The 16,509-nt window shown below is 35.6% G+C and overlaps 1 protein-coding gene across 1 annotated transcript; it reads right to left on the bottom strand.

Moving 5' to 3' along the window:
• Positions 1-5,728: 5,728 nt before the first annotated feature.
• LOC142549342 (E3 ubiquitin-protein ligase ORTHRUS 2-like) lies at positions 5,729-14,357 on the bottom strand. The gene is given in 10 exon segments (XM_075658253.1): positions 5,729-6,291; positions 6,451-6,668; positions 7,029-7,173; positions 7,570-7,672; positions 7,743-7,804; positions 7,888-7,987; positions 8,577-8,702; positions 9,209-9,741; positions 13,818-13,906; positions 13,909-14,357. Coding segments are annotated over 10 exon segments (2,067 nt in total). The 5' UTR covers positions 14,237-14,357; the 3' UTR covers positions 5,729-5,928.
• Positions 14,358-16,509: the final 2,152 nt, after the last annotated feature.

Genomic DNA, 16,509 nt, shown 5'->3' with positions numbered 1-16,509 from the left:
TCATTTCAAAGTCCTCTAAAATTTTGTATTAATTATTATTAAAATTAATTTTCACAAGTCGAAATAAGTCGTATATTAATTCAAACTTAATGGCTTTAATCAATTATTAGATAAAAAAATTAGTATATTATATTTAAAATTTAATTAAGCCATTGTACCAAACAAATTATTTGCATTTGTTTTTTTTATTCATTTAATTTGAAAGTAACCAATCTATATTGGCATATTAAAAGAATACAATGATAGAAATCAATAACCAAGATCCTCGACTTCTATTAATTTTTCAAATATTAATTTTAAAAAGTATGGCGTTTTATAATAATTTTTGGATAGCGAGTGATATGATCAATTAAAATTTGATAAAATTTGGATAAAATTAATATAATTTTAATATATTGCTAATGAATTTGTGATAAAGGTCTCTTATAATACGGTCTCACGAATCTTTATCTGTGAGATGGGTCAACCCTCCGATATTCATAATAAAAAGTATAACTCTTAGCATAAAAAGTAACATTTTTCATGGATGACCCAAATAAGAGACTGTTTCACAAAATATGACCCGTAAGACCGTCTCACACAAATTTTTGTCATAATACAGAAGTATCTGAAAATGAGTAAGTCTCTTGTGAGATAGTCTCACGAATCTTTATCTGTGAGACGGGTCAACCCTACCGATATTCACAATAAAAAGTAATACTCTTAGCATAAAAAGTAATATTTTTTCATGGATGATCCAAATAAGATATCTGTCTCACAAAATACGACCCATGAGACCGTCCCACACAATTTTTGTCTCTGAAAATTAGTTATCATAAGAATCTTATGATTTTCTAATATCTAATGTTATGATATTTTATCAATCATACTCCAGCTCCAACTTCATTTTCTTAATTTCACGATAAAAACCACGCTTCAACCATTTCACTTCATTTTCTTCCCAACACTCATCCAATTCTTTACTGTCCTTACAACTGATCCTCATTCACCTTCGGATAACCAATTGACCGCTCACGAAGATCTCCATGTCCAATATGTTGAATAAATCAATCTTTGATGTCATCCAAGTTTCTGAAAATCGTCGCCTTCAACTTCTTTCGCATCCAGCCCACTATTTCAAGTGGCAAGTATATTTCAATATTTTTTTTAAATTCTTCAAGACATAAATGCTTTAGAATTTTTTATGCTTTCATGTTCATACACTCAAGGTGTTTGAGATATTATATGAATGAGGATTGTGTCTAATTTTATGACTTACCTCAAAATTTGTTGATTCAATAGCTTTGAAACTTGAAGCTATGTTATGCAAGATTTTTTTCGCGTAGCTCCTCATATTCCAACTATTTGAGTTTATGTTTGATTTGAGATCTTTCGTAGAACGATAATTCTCACTTATTTCAACAATCTGCTCCATCTTCTACAGAGCCTGACGTGCAGCTCCCCTCTCAAGTTCTATTTTCTTTCTAGCTTCTACAGTAGCTTCCGCTTTTCTTTGAGTCAATTCTGCAAACTTAGCTTCAGCTTTCAAGCATGCTTTCCTTCTCCTCTGCGCCTCTCAATCTCCTACATCTTTGAACTTACATCTTTGACACCTACAACACTTGAGCTACTAAAGTCGTCTGATTCAGCCACTGCCTCCACTGCTTGTCGATAATCTGGAAAAGGCCTAGATGAATAATCATTGGAAGTTTTCCATGTATTCCTATTCATGTCAGCTGACATAGTCTTTGGACATTTCTTGATGCTTCATCATGCATTTTTTTTTCATGTTTTTCATTTGTTTGTGTGTATACTTACATCCAGTACAACAAAACATTTGCAAAATTTTCATTAGGATTAACTTCAAATGCTTGGTACATTTATTGTCTCAAGGTTATTTCCACCCCAAAACCTATTTTAGGCCAATAGAAATTCTTTGGATGGTCTGTTTTGCTTGCATCCTTGGTAATTTTTTCACATCACATTCCTCTAAATGAATGCTTTCTTTGATTTCGTATGTTGTGCTACCATTTGATCATTCATATCTTTGTTGATCATCACTCTAATTATTTTTCTACTCGTTTTCATTTATTTTGCAGAAAACATAGTTAGATAAATACGATGATTTGATAACCTCAAAGGCCCGTGCTACCTTAAAAACCAATGGTGATGAAAAATCTTTCATCATGGGAGTGCCGCTGGCCAATCCAAAAGAAAATTACCAAACTTAAGTGCATATCTTTGCAAGCGACTGAACATATACATATGGAGTGTTACGAACAATGAGAGGAAATAAACACGTAGACTGCACTTGTTTGTCATGATTTGGCCAGTATTTTTCTGATTTTTAGATTTGAGAAAGTGGCTTGAAAGCCAAATTTTCTTTTTGAAAACATGTTACAGTCATCACATCTGTTGTCTGGGGTATATTTGAACTTTTTGGTATTTTGACATGTTGTATTAAAGGGGAAACTCTGCTGAATTATTTTAAAAATGACCAAACAACCTATTTTAACCATTGAAAAAATATAAAACCGCTGTGAAACACACCATAAAATTTTCTCAAAAAAAAAAAAAAAACATAAGAACCACAACATCATTTAACAACACTTATCGATATTTCACGACTTATATCAACCAATCATTTTATCAATAATTTGGGATAATAAAAATAATAAATCGTGCAAATACGTCCTCGAGATTTGGTAAAAAAAAGAACCACATGACCAGTGATTTTTATTTTTTGACAAGTGCTCAATTATTATTTACCAGTAAGTTTTTTAGAAATGATTTACAAGTCTATTCCTCACATCCTTGCAAACTTTCTTCATATACCATCAACTTTATAAACAAAATAAATAAAACTAATTAAAATGATAGTACAACTTATTTCATACGATATTGACCAACCATAAAACATCTCATCTTCTCTTAATAATTCAGTTTTGCGAACTTTTTGCCTCATGCTTTCCCCTGTGAAACAATCTATGATCTTTTTCAAAATCTCTATCATTTCTTTCACCGCGTCTTCCTCTAACAACATACTAATATCAGTGGGTTTAGGGCATTCAGTAGTTCCCAAGTTCACTTCTTCTATGGGATCTTGGGTCTCCGGTTGTCGATATTCCATTTGAGACGGAGGTAAGATTTGATCCTCAAATTTTAACTATATTTCCTTATTACCTCCACATTCTTCCTAAAATATTATTTCAGCTCTATCAATGTCTCACAACTCATTAGATTGCACTTCATTCACCAAATGCTGCAATGTGGCTTTCCACGCGGAACCAAATTTTTTTAATGAACTTAATCACCGACCTCCTCAATAATAAGTTGAACCATGGGTCTAGGAGAGACCATGAACCTTCTCAACTGCTTCTTTAATTTTCTGAGTATCCATGTACACTTCTTCTAGTTTTCCATTCACCTCGTAGTTGTGAAATTTAATATGATCGAAAGCTCCATCATAATATCTAGCATCTATAGCATTTGAGTTAGATTTATATGACTGACAATCCGCCTGTACTTTTTAGAGTGGATCGAGACCCTACAGTGACATTGGCTGGTAATACCCTCAAAGTCTTTGTAAACTCTCCGGTAAAAGCTACAACAAATACTTATGTAGGAATCAGGACTTCCACACTCTTCTCCAAATTTTGAAGGATCATGTAATGCAGAACATGAACAGTAGAACATTAACAATGGATCCATTGTCTATCAACACTTTGGAAACAAGCTTCCCATTAACATGGCATGTGGTGCGATGTAAAGTGACTTGTTATGTTTAGTCATCTCAGTTTTAGGCTTTTTTGATAACCACTCTTCTGCTTTCATCAATGAGAACTCCTACGCAATGCTTCAGTGTCTCATTTTGAATAGTTTATACCATGAATAATGCTAAAGGTACAACCAAAATAGCGTACAACGATATTTACAACAATTATATCGTGATATTTTGCTATTATTTCGTGAGATTTTGTATTGAATTTATCATAAGATTTTGATAAACGGAATTTTGTATTGAATTTTTTGTATTGTAAGAATTGTTGTATAAATTTGGTTGTACATATAGAATTACTCTTATACCATTCCCTACCCTTGAAAGAATATCAGACTCATACATCCTTTTGCATTTAAACTCATCGGATAACACCAAAGTACATGTGGTACAATCAAATGAAACAAGAATATGTCCTACTTTGAAGATAGATTTTTTTAGCGCACCATTTCTTCCATCAATAACAAATCATCCTCATCGTCTTAAATGGCCTTTCTTTCAAACTTCTTATTTTTTTAAGATTTTTCGCCTATGTTCTAAGTTCTACAGCCTTTTCCCTTAAAAATCTTCGCTTTTGTATCCAGGACAGAGGCTTTGCAAACTTTGGATGTTTTTCACAATGCCACTGTACATCGAGTGGTGTCATTGGAAGAACCACGAACCGAGGTTTTCTTCCTTTACTTTGATGAATGACCTGGGGTGGCTTTTTCCGCGGCGAGAATGCCCATTGGTCAACCCTTATTCCATGATCAAATGGTTTAGTATAGGAATTTTCACCAAGGTATTATTTCACCGACCTTTTGACGATGAATATTCTGTCATACCTTGCATTCCCTCATCTATCAAGTGTCTCCCCTTAGAGTATCGTTGATCTTCCATCAGAAAACATTCTTTTTTTATATCTCTGATTTCAAATATCATTTTACTGGGCACCCAACACTTCCTTATAACACTTCTCGGCCTGATGGATTTATCTACCACCACATTCATCCTCCTTTCATTGAGCAAAACACACAAATCGGTGTTATTTACATTCATATTGGCCGTTGGGGGAAAATGATCTTCCACAGTCATTATCTTCTTTTTTCTCATGGAATTTTGAAATTCCCTTATTGATCATTTCTTATATGACATTTTTAAAAGCCCAACAAACACCAATATTACGATTGAAGGAGTTGTGATACTCATAATAGTCCCTTCCCTTCATTTGATATTTAGTTGGCGGCTTATGAGCAGGAGGATACCTTGTCCCCGGGCATTAATCCTTGAATTCGGAACTAACATTCCTCGTATTCCTCTACCTCATACATTCCAGGTTGCAGATTAAGATATGTCACAATTAAAAATTTGACTAACTGTTTGTTTGTCATTATTGCGATTTTTTTGAAACAAAAATATGATCGTTGAAAAAGTTTTGTATTGTTTCTACTATTAAAACGGTCATTTTTGCCTTGCTAATCACTTTTCCCTAGGCTAATTGATTTTGAGCTCCGCTGCCAGTTAATTTCGTCAAGCTAGACTAATCATTGGGATTTTTACATTGGGCTCACGAAATTTATAAAAAATTGTATTACTTATGAAAATATATTTTGTTCGAGTCCATACTTTATATCTACTGCAGCCTCTTTACATTGGGCTTTCGAATTTCTCTGTCGAAAACAAAAACAAGCACATAAAGATTTTGATATTTATGTCTTTACAAAATATTCTCATGTTTCTCGAATTTGGTCTCAATTCGTTGTCAATTTTCAAACACAATACTGTTGCTAACATAATAGATTCAAGCTTTACAACATCGTAAAGTGAATTAACTGGGATTTCTATTTATGGAAATATGACGTAAACTAATAGTATTAGGAAAAACCATGCATGCAAAAATTTTGTCACGGTAACCATAGAGAACCTTTGCTCCTCCAACCTTAAAAACGCAACCAACTCACCATAAGGACATATTTTTTGAAATAACGACTTTAAAATACTCATAATTGATACATACTCTTCAAACCATATCAGTTTTGAGAAACTAAAGTGATAATGTTTATATGTAGTATTATCTTTTGTAAAACCATACAGATATTACAAATGCAATGGTTAATTGAATGCATATGTAGAGGTGAATTAGAGGTGAAAGTCTTGCACATTGTCCATCCTTGATTCACTTATCAAGGATCCTAGTTTTGAGCTCTACATTTTGGTCTCCCACGACCTCTTTTTACAGGGGTCGGCGAGTTATCGCTGTCACCGGACTTCTCCACTGGAACTTTGCTTTCAACATGGTGTTTGCGTTTCTTTGAAATCTCGGTATTCTCATGCTCGGGTGTAAGGCCAGGCGAACTATATTCCTTCAAAGCACTTTCATTGTTTTCTTCTGTTTTCTCGTTTGACAAGTTGACTGCTGAATTATCAAGCATAGCATCACCGATGATGTCTAAAGCTTTTGATACCCCAACATCAGTGGAGCCCTCATCGTCGTTCTTTTCCTCATCAAGCCCCGACTGTAGTTTTTCGATCACTTCCATGAGTTCCCTGTTGACCTAAAAAGGGAAAAATAATGTGCCTCTTTAATTCAAGAAAATACTAAGGGAGCAACTTGGAGTTGCAGCAACACAATTCGTTTGATTGTTTTCAGATAACTATGGAACTCTTTATCCAAACTATACATGCGTGACTGATATTAAGAGCATGAATTGTACCTGAGGATTTTGGAGGAACTCGGATATATCAGTGGGGCATGAAGGGCATTTCATTATGTTCTTTTGTGAACGGACTTTTCGTCCATTGTGGCACATCCTCTCTTTTGTGAATGTTTGACCGGCAAATGCATTTTCCAGACAAGGCTTACAAAAGTTATGAGCGCATGGAGTGGTCAGGGGAAGATCCATCACTTTCTCGCAAAGAAGGCAGCTGAACCCTGTATGAGAGTCGTAGTTATTGAATTATTCATCAAGCCAACTAATTCAACTCCGTCATCATAGAAATATGAACACAATATCGAGGGAAAATATCCTTCATCATCTGAATGAATGTGTTACTTTGGACGTGCCTAGAAACAAACCACCATTATCGAAAAATCAAACTTTCAGAAGATGCATGCTTTGTGCGAGACTGCACAAGTTTCTTGAAACACTCAAACTAGAGATTGCAGAAACAATTATTGTGAGAAGATGATAATAGCCAGCGAAGGGTAAAATATCATCCTTGAGGATTTAATATGCTAAAAACAAGTAAAAGCATAGTTTATGCAGGCATAGATCAGTGAAGGATTTTATACCTTTCAACAATTTCTCTTTCATTGAAGTGTTATGTGCTTTCCTTATAACCTTTCTGGCATTCTCTCGGTCCTCCAGATTGACATTCGCTACTTTTTCTTCGCTGAGAGGTGGTGGTTTTTTCCATTTCCAGCAAGTCTTTTCTTCCTGAAATTAAAATAACTAGTGATAGATAAAGAAGCCCTTTTGTTGTCAACTTTATAAGCAGCATCAACAAGTTCCTTGAGGAAATGGAAAATTGAATGAGAAGATAGAGAAAGGAGAGCTTGCAGTTATTTTAGGTCCAAAAATGAAAACTGACTGAAAAATTGACTGAATGACTTCAATGCTTTATACAAATCAATTTCAGATTCATTTGTATCAGCAACCATTCAGAGACAATTTTATTCATAAAAACCCAAGAAATAAATAGGAGAGAGGCACTTGTCATTTGTCAAGATGTTTGGCTCAAATGGTAGATATATTTCTGGAAGGGAAAGTTATGAAGATCAGCATTGCATGGGAACAAGCAAAGCAAGATAGTAGTTCTACAGTTCTACTCACATCATAATCCCACGCGGGACTGTCCACCCTTTCAAAAACATCAATTGCATGCTTTAGCTCGGAAATGTTTGGCAATAGTCTTGCCTGATCCCCGTGATCATCACTAAACATGATGATGAAAACATTTAAGGAATTCCTCGTAAATAAAACCATTATTGTGACCAAGTTCAAACCTTGTCCATGGCGCTGGCTCATTGTCACATCTGACAAATAAATATCTGCAAACCTTATATCCCTGATGCAGAAGGAAAGTAAAAATTAACAACCATAACAAAAGAAATCTCAACAAAGTGAAGCTACTTTAGCACAAAGATATACCTGTTTTCCAACTTTTCTCCAACATTTCTCAAGCCTGTAGATTCCATCGTAGCGGTACCCCTTCTCTGGGGCATAGGGAGAACGCCTATCCTTCTCAGATCTGTTCAACGCAGATTTAGGATGTTGAAGTGGTATAAGTTCATGATGCCCAAGGTCCATGTCCACAAGGGAAGCTCAACAATTATGAATAGACATCATTGTGTTATCAGAGCTCATATTAAGTGAAAAAGACTTCATGTTTCCAATAGTAGATTAGCAATGAATTCAACAAATAGGTTCAAAAATTAAAATCTTATAGTTATAGCCTTGGGTACCCTGAATGTTCGAGTTGATAGATGAGGTATTTCCAAGCTTGGCAAGGAATACTTTAGGTGAGTGTGTTTAGAATGATGTTTCCTAATGAAATTTATATAAATGTTTTAAACTGCTTTTCCAGTGTTTGAGAGAAGCACAATAACAAATCATTTCAAAAAAATCAACCCCCGTATTTCTTCCTTTTATAGTTATATATAGATATTAGATATAAAAAAAAACATAGCAGTTGAGAATAATATTAGGTCAATATTTTGAACAATCAAGGAAAGAGATCTGAACTTATGCTATTGTCTGGATTTTTGTACTAGGATGAATAAGCTCAACTAACAAAACGGAGTGAGGAAAAAAGGTAGTAAATAGTAATAATGTATCACCTGACTACTCGAACTGGATACCCTTTGTCGCAGCTAACTCGTAGAGCCTGGTTCCCTTCTTTAAATTCCTGATCAAATGACTGTTCCTTATTAGTACGTTTATTTCCGCTAAGGTCTCGACCACCACTGCACAGACAAGATAATAACAATAAAAATTAACACTTTTATATGAGCAAAGAACATTACATGCATTCAGATCACTGAGATTAACTGTAAACAACAGAAATTCCTAAAAGGGTAGCAACAGCAAAGAAGTAAGGAAAGCTTGGATTTGATATCATTTCAAGGATCATTTGTGAAAATCATAAATTAAGACAACAAAGTAAGTAGGTTGGAAACAAAAAGATCATAGAAAATAAATAAAAGATTGATAATAATTTGGAAAATAATGGAACAAGAAGAATGGTATTTTAGTATGCAGATTTCTAATTTGCTTTGACAAAAGAAAAACTAATTCAGTAACATTCCATATCTCAAGAGTACAAGCTATACTGCTACGGCATGGATATCAACATTAAGTTTCTATTTTAAAGCCATGGCACTTTAGTCTTTAGGTAAATGTAACTGGCAAATAAAGATCCAAGAAAACTAAAACATGAACAAGATCAACATGCAATTGGCAGAAGATAAACCTGCCAGTGTAGATAAACCAATCGCCACAGTCTTCATCATCCTCATAACCACCGGAAATTACAACCGACTGTGCACCATAATGTGCCCTTCCACCGATGCCAGCAACAGGAGGGTAGTGCACTCCCCACTGCCGGCAGTCCATACGCAAATCCCAAGTCTCTCCAACCAAAACCCCCTGGTTCCTGTCTGGATCATTCTCTGCTGGTATAGGTCCGAAGTGGTCTTTAGGGACAGTGACAAAAATCCTTCCACTTGAAGCGTTGGCCATCCCAGCTCTTTTTGCCCTTTCAGTAGTAAATGCCCTATCAGGACGGTCTTGGTTATGCAGAAAATGATAAACAATTTGAGGCCCTCCAGAGGTTACAGATTTTGCCAGTTTCGCCATTCGGATGGCAGCTATTAATGTGGAGTTGATGCGAGGCTGAATGGCCATTTTGCGAGGAATGCTGCTACGACACTTTATACATGTGTGATTTCCTCTCTTAGTCCAGGTTTCAAAGCACTTCAAGCAAAAATTGTGTCCACATGGCGTCTGACAAATTGAAACAAGAAATTATCAATGCAAGCATGTACGTTGGCTCTTCACTTTTTTTCTGCAGGATCCATGAAGGATATGGGAATTTCACATTAAACAATAAGAGCTCGATTTTAAATGAATTCAACAATTTTCATAATACACACACGTGAAGAGATTATTTATTTTTGTTGCACACTAGAACTACTTGTTAAAATTCAAAATACAATTAACTTCAGGTATGAAAATTGTTGTCTTTTTTGAAAGGACTTCATTGGAATTGATAACGTGTTTGTAAGTGAGTTCATGGAAACATGCAGGTGCATGCAGTTGTTTGTTGATAGACAGAATGGTTTTAAAATATGTAATTTGCTAAAGAAGGGTTCATCTTTTGTTTGAACAAAGTCAACCAAGCATAGTTGTCAAAAGCATAATGTCTGCGCTTAAGCGCACGGCTTCCATGAAGCGTGCACTTCAGTGTATTCGTGCTTCACATCGAAGTGCGCTTCAGAGAAGAAGAGCAGAGGAAACCCTGACTTCGTGTCGCACCTGCCCTTTGCCATCACATTTTAATATTTGATATTTGAAAGACGGAGATGATATCAATATTTGATATTTTATGTATAACATTTTTTTAAAAAAAATATTTTATTTATTTTTGAGAATATTTTATTTATTGAGCTTTGTTTCCATAAAGTGTGCACTTTACACTTAAATCCCTAGGCACGCAAGTGCTTAAATGCGGCATGCGCTCTGCGCTTTTAATTACTATGTAACCAATTGACAATTGTAATTCACTCATTCATGAACCAGGACAAGTTGTTGAATAAACAGCACGATACAAACTTTCTTTATAATCATAAAAAATATAATCAAAGTTCTCTAAATGTACTATTGACGTATCCATCAGCCCCCTAGCATACACGAAAGCATGCAATCTTAAAATATAATAGAGCATAACACTTTACTTCCTACAATTTAGCACCCAGAATGCTACCAGACCCCTGATGCTGTTGATATAAATAAGGAGGGACTGATTAAGGAAAAGTAATTACATGTCTGGTCACTGAGAATCTACTATATAAAAATCCTTGTTTATTTTTGAAAAAATGAATAAGTAGAGGGAGTAGGACAATAAACTATGATTAGTTATGCATGAAATAAATGGCCACATGAATCTACCTCCGTGAATATTTCATGTAGAAGATCTGTCATCATGTCAATGGATGTACGTTACAGCTTCCTCTGATTTTTATATAACCGCAACAGCCTCTCGATTAATTATATCAGTTATTAATGCTAGGAGTAGGATCATAACTAAATACATACATGTCATCCAGTATTCTCAGTTCTATTTCTATTTGTGTTGTGGAACAAATGATAATGATAAATATTTTCTTCTTTCATACCTAAGTATCTGTATGTTCTGCCCATTAAAAAATAACGTATGTTCCCATGTTTTCAACTTATAACCTTTACAAAATGGAACTATGGAGCAGAAGAAAAAGTTCATGCCCATTCTGTTGAGGTGTGTAAGCCGTCGTAAACTGTCTTTTGATGCCTTCATATTGACAATATACATCAAACTCGTCACTGGTATATTCTCCTCCATTGTCAGTCCTCAAACACTTGATTTTCTTTTCAGAATCAAGTTCAACTCGCGCTTTGAAATCTTTGAAGACTTGGAAAACATTTGATTTCTTCTTGATTGGATACACCCAACATCTCCTAGAGAAATCATCAATGAACGAGACAAAGTATTTCGCTCCTCCTAGGGATACAACCGGTGCGCTTGCCAAACATCCGAATGAATCAGCTCCAATATGCTTTTGTTCCTGGCAGTAGAATTGTCAAACTTTAATCTGTGTTATTTACTGGACACAGTGCTCACAAAAGAGTAGTGACACTTTTGTAGGTCCCGGCAGCAGCTTCCGTTCTGAGAGAATTTTCAACTCTCGTTCTGACATATGCCCGAAGTTTCTATGCCATAACACTGTTAATTCTTCTCCTGAACCAATTGATGTAACAGCTAGTTTCGCCTCTTTGTGTGTTTCTCCCAAAAGTACATACAGATTTGCAGTAACTTTTTCCGTCTTCATAACCACAAGTGCACCCTTCACAATTTTCATGATCTCATTCTCGATACGGGTTTTGCACCCGATATCATCCAATTGCCCCAAGGACAAAAGATTTTTTGTCAGTTCTTTCACATGTATTACCTCCTGTATGGTGCGAATGATACCATCAAACATTTTTATTTTGATAGTACCGACCCCAGCGATTTCCAAGGCATGATAATTTTCCATGAATACAGATCCTCCTGAGACTAGTTCATAATGATCAAACTATTCTTTCTGAGACGTCATGTGCCACGTCGCTCCTGAATCCATAATTCATGTGTCACAAAATTTGTTTCTGTCTTCTGCAACATTTGTTGCTTCGCTGAATATTAATTCACCACCGCCTGAAGTACTGACCACATTTCCTTGAGAACTTTTGTCGATACTCGTACACTCTTTCTTGAAGTGCCCTTTACCGCCACATTTAAAACAGTAAATATTTTTCTTCTTACTTCTCGACTTTGATCTACCTCGTCTTTGGCTCCCACTGGAGTCACGATCCATAAATCTTCCTCTTATCATCGGCAAAGTCTCTGCCTGCTTTGAAGTTACCAACATGTCTTCCTTATTCTTACGCCGGCTTTCTTCACCGAGAACCGCAGTTAAGACGTCATCGAATTTTAAAAAGCCCATAAGAATATTGTTGGTAATGTTGATGATAAGTTGATCATATGAATCTGGTAGACTTTGAAATAGAAGCTCTGCACGTTCATTTTTCCCTATTTTATGCCCCATGGAAGTGAGTTGGCCAAATAGAGTATTTAATGTGTTGATATGGTCGGTCTCGATGAGGATTCCGCCATCCGAAGAGTATAAAGTCTTCTCTTTAGGAAAATCATGTTGTGTAGTGACTTGACCTCGTACATCTTTGTCAAAGTATCTCAAATAATTTTTGTTGTTTTTTATCTCAGAGATACTTGACAATACTTCGTCTGCTATAGCCAAGTGTAAATTGGCAACAGCATTGTCATTCATCTCATTCCACTTTCCATCATCCGTAATTTCCACAAGTCTATCTCCAATAGCCGCCAAGCAATTCTCCTTTCTCAAAACTGCTTGTATCTTTATTTTCCACAGCATAAAATTGTTTCCGTTGAACTTTGATATCTCGTACCTGCCCGTCAATATGTGTACAACAATTTAGTAGACTGAACAAAATAATTTTGCCTTAATTAAAAAAATCTCAAAAAATCTTTTCTGATATGGAAGGTCAGTCTAGGTTGCAACCACGGAGCATATTCAGAATTTTAAGAAATTTTAAACAAAGGCTCTGATACCACTTGTTGGTCCCACTTGCAGGAATTTAAAATAATAAAACCCGAAAATAAAGAATAAACTGGACACCGAGATTTACGTGAAAAACCCCTAAAATTATTAGGGTAAAAACCATGGAGAAGATAAAAAGAATTCCACTATAATATTTTGTGGTGTACAACTCACTCACTGTGTTTCCAAAGAGAACACATTCTCTTAATAAAGGATAACAAAACACCTCACAAATATTATAGAACTAATAGGATGAGAGAAAACTCGAAGAAGAGATGATTTAAGAATGAAAGGGGGAGCTCTATTTATAGAACCCCTTGTCCGTGTGAAAACGCGTATAAAAACGTGTTTTCTCCTCTGAATTTTCCTGAGTCAAATAATGCCAACACCACGTTTTTTCCGTCTTCAAATTATTTAGTCAAATTAATACACCGCACATTAATTGCATGTCAAATAATTCTTCAACCGACAATTCCGTCGAACCATCTCACTTAGTTAGACACTTGCACAGACACTAACCTTCCATTATTTTTTAAGACACAAATCAAAACAAAGCACTGAACAATAAAAGCAGGAGATCGAATGTCCACGTGAATGTGTATATGATTGTCTGTAAGATGAATATATTCAGATAGATAAGTACGAGCAAACAATTCAAATTAAAGGAGGCAAAAAAAGTAATTAATTGAGAGAGAGAGATGGTCATGCCGTGACAGGCCTTTCCGGAAGCTGCACACAAAAGGAACACTTAAAGCTCTCGCCCACCAATCCCAATATATCATTCACTTTCTCCTCCTTATTCCATTACCTAAAAGCTCTTGCCTTTTCCTCGCCTTTCCCATTTCTGATAGCGAATCATCGGCCTCAATCTCACGGATCCTGGCAAAAAGTTGTTCATTCTCCGAAATGGTAGGCGCAGGAGCTCCAGCCATTCCGTCTCCGGTGCAGTCAGGACACTCGAAATGCAAGGCAGAAGCCATTGTTTCCGGTAGCACAGATAGGCAGTCCACGTGCCAAGGGGTGGCACACGTGCCGCAGATAAGCGTCGCCTGCTCCAGCGGCTTTTTTTTGCACAGCATGCAGTTGCCGTCTGCGTCCAAGGGAAGGTGAAGGGTTGTTTGCGCCATGGATGAGATGATCACTCCTCCGCCGCGTAGGGTTTGAGGGAGTTGTGCTGCGGAAAGGGAAAGCCAAGTGGTAAGCAATGGAGCGGGATAGGAGGAAACGATATGAAGGAGATTCAGCTTTGAAATCAGGTCTTTTCAATTTTTTTTAATGTAAAATAAAATAGTGATTATAATATAAAAACAAAATTAATGTAATGTGGAGCACGCCAACGCTCAAGACTCGGACTTACTCAGCAGTGCGATGTGCTCATATTGGTCTTTTGAAACGTATATACTTGGTCTTTTGAATAGAAAATATACTCTATATAAACTCATTTGTAAATGATACCATTGTTATAGTTATTGTAATTTTTGTTAGAAATTTGAATCAAAATTTAGAGTTTGAATGAAAATTATGCCTCGTGAATGTGGGAGTGTTTTTTGGTTCTCCACATTCTTGAGTTAGTTGTGGCTCATGGTTGTGGAAGTGTCTTTTGACTTTCCACATCCTTGAGTTAATTGGAGACTTTTAGCTCTTCATATTTTTGAGTTAATTAATCTTGTATAATTTTTGGTTTGCATTTTGGAGCTTATAGATAGTTTGACCATTTCCTCAATCAACATATATAAAATATATTTTACAAACACATTCAAAATTTCAATCGAGTATTATTTTGCATTTCATATTGTCAATTTTTCATTTGGCCTCGTTTAAATTTTGGTGTTAAAGTGAAGGAACAATTTCAGTTAGCCGGTGTAGTTACTCGGTGCTATGTTGTTGCGTGGTTTTGTCGTTGTATCCTGAAAATAGTAATTTGTCTTGATTCTCGAAGCATTATCGGAGGGAATAAATCTGTTTTAAGAAAATTGTACTTCGTACATGCATCGGTTTGCTTTATTGTTTTAGTTTTGCCAGCTGTATTTTTTTCACGAAATTGTTTATTGGTTTTTGTTCGGATTTATGTATCTTTTACAAGTCTACAGTACTTTATTTCTCTTTCGAAAACTATGACATTTGCTTACAATCTTAAAGCAGATATGATACATTCATTACGTGATTTCTTGAAGATATGGCTTCTGAAACGAAAGTGCAAAGGGAAATTGATCATGTAGTCTCTCATGTCACTGCTCTTGTGATGCCTCAAGTCGTTTTTCATGTTGCCCCACGTGCTGCTACAATTGTTGTTCCAGCCAGCCACGACAAAAACCAGAGAAGTTCATTGGAGTGAACTTCAAAAGGTGGTCGCGGAAAATGCTATTTTACTTGACGACACTGAACTTGGCTAGATTTCTATCAGAGGATGCTCCTAAACTCAAAGATGGTGAGGAAGATGTTGAATCTGTCGATGCTCTAGAGTCATGGAATCATTCTGATTTAATATGCCAAAATTATATACTGAATGGATTGGCCGATTCGCTCTACAATGTGTTTTGTGAAAAGAAAATAGCTAAAGAACTATGGGAATATCTTGACAGAAAATACAAAATCAAGGATGCTAGGGCCAAAAATTTTCTTGTAGGCCAGTTTTTGGATTTTAAAATGGTGGATTCTAAGCCGTTTATCAGCCAACTTCAAGAAATCCAAGTGATTCTTCATTAAATATATTCACACTAAGGGAATGACTTTGACTGAATCTTTCCAAGTTGCTGCTATTGTTGAGAAACTACCACAGGCCTTGAAGGATTTAGAAAACTATTTGAAATACAAGCGAAATGATATGAATATTGAAGAGCTCATTGTTCGAATTCACATTGAGTAAGACAACGAGAGTTCTGAAAGATAATTGTTTTCTCTAGTTGTTACCAAGACAAATGTTGTCGAGCATGGCCAAATCTCAAAAATGAGAAACTTTTCTCATTCCAACAAAAACAAATAGTGAACTACTTAATCTAATTCACAGTGATTTATGTGATTTAAAAGGTGTGTAAACACGTGGTGGAAATAAATATTTCATTACTTTTGTTGACGATAACACAAAGTTTTGTTATGCATATCTTCTTGAAAGTAAAGATGAAGCAATTGAAAATTTTGTCCTTTACAAAAATGAAGTTAAAAGCCAACTTAACAAGAAAATTTAGGTGCTAAGAAGTGATCGTGAAGGTGAATGTGAATCACCATTTGCTGAGTTTTGTGCTCAACATGGTATCAAACACGAAAGAACCACACTTATTCTCCTCAGCAAAATGCAATTGCAGAGAGAAAAAATCGTACCTTGAAAAAATGATGAATACATTGTTATTATGTTCTGGTATACAACAGAACATGTGGAGGGAAGCTGTTCTAACAACAAATT

Source organism: Primulina tabacum, chromosome 6 (genome assembly GCF_025594145.1).
Source record: "Primulina tabacum isolate GXHZ01 chromosome 6, ASM2559414v2, whole genome shotgun sequence".
NCBI lineage: Eukaryota > Viridiplantae > Streptophyta > Magnoliopsida > Lamiales > Gesneriaceae > Primulina > Primulina tabacum.
This window is presented reverse-complemented; position numbering and strand designations above follow the sequence as displayed.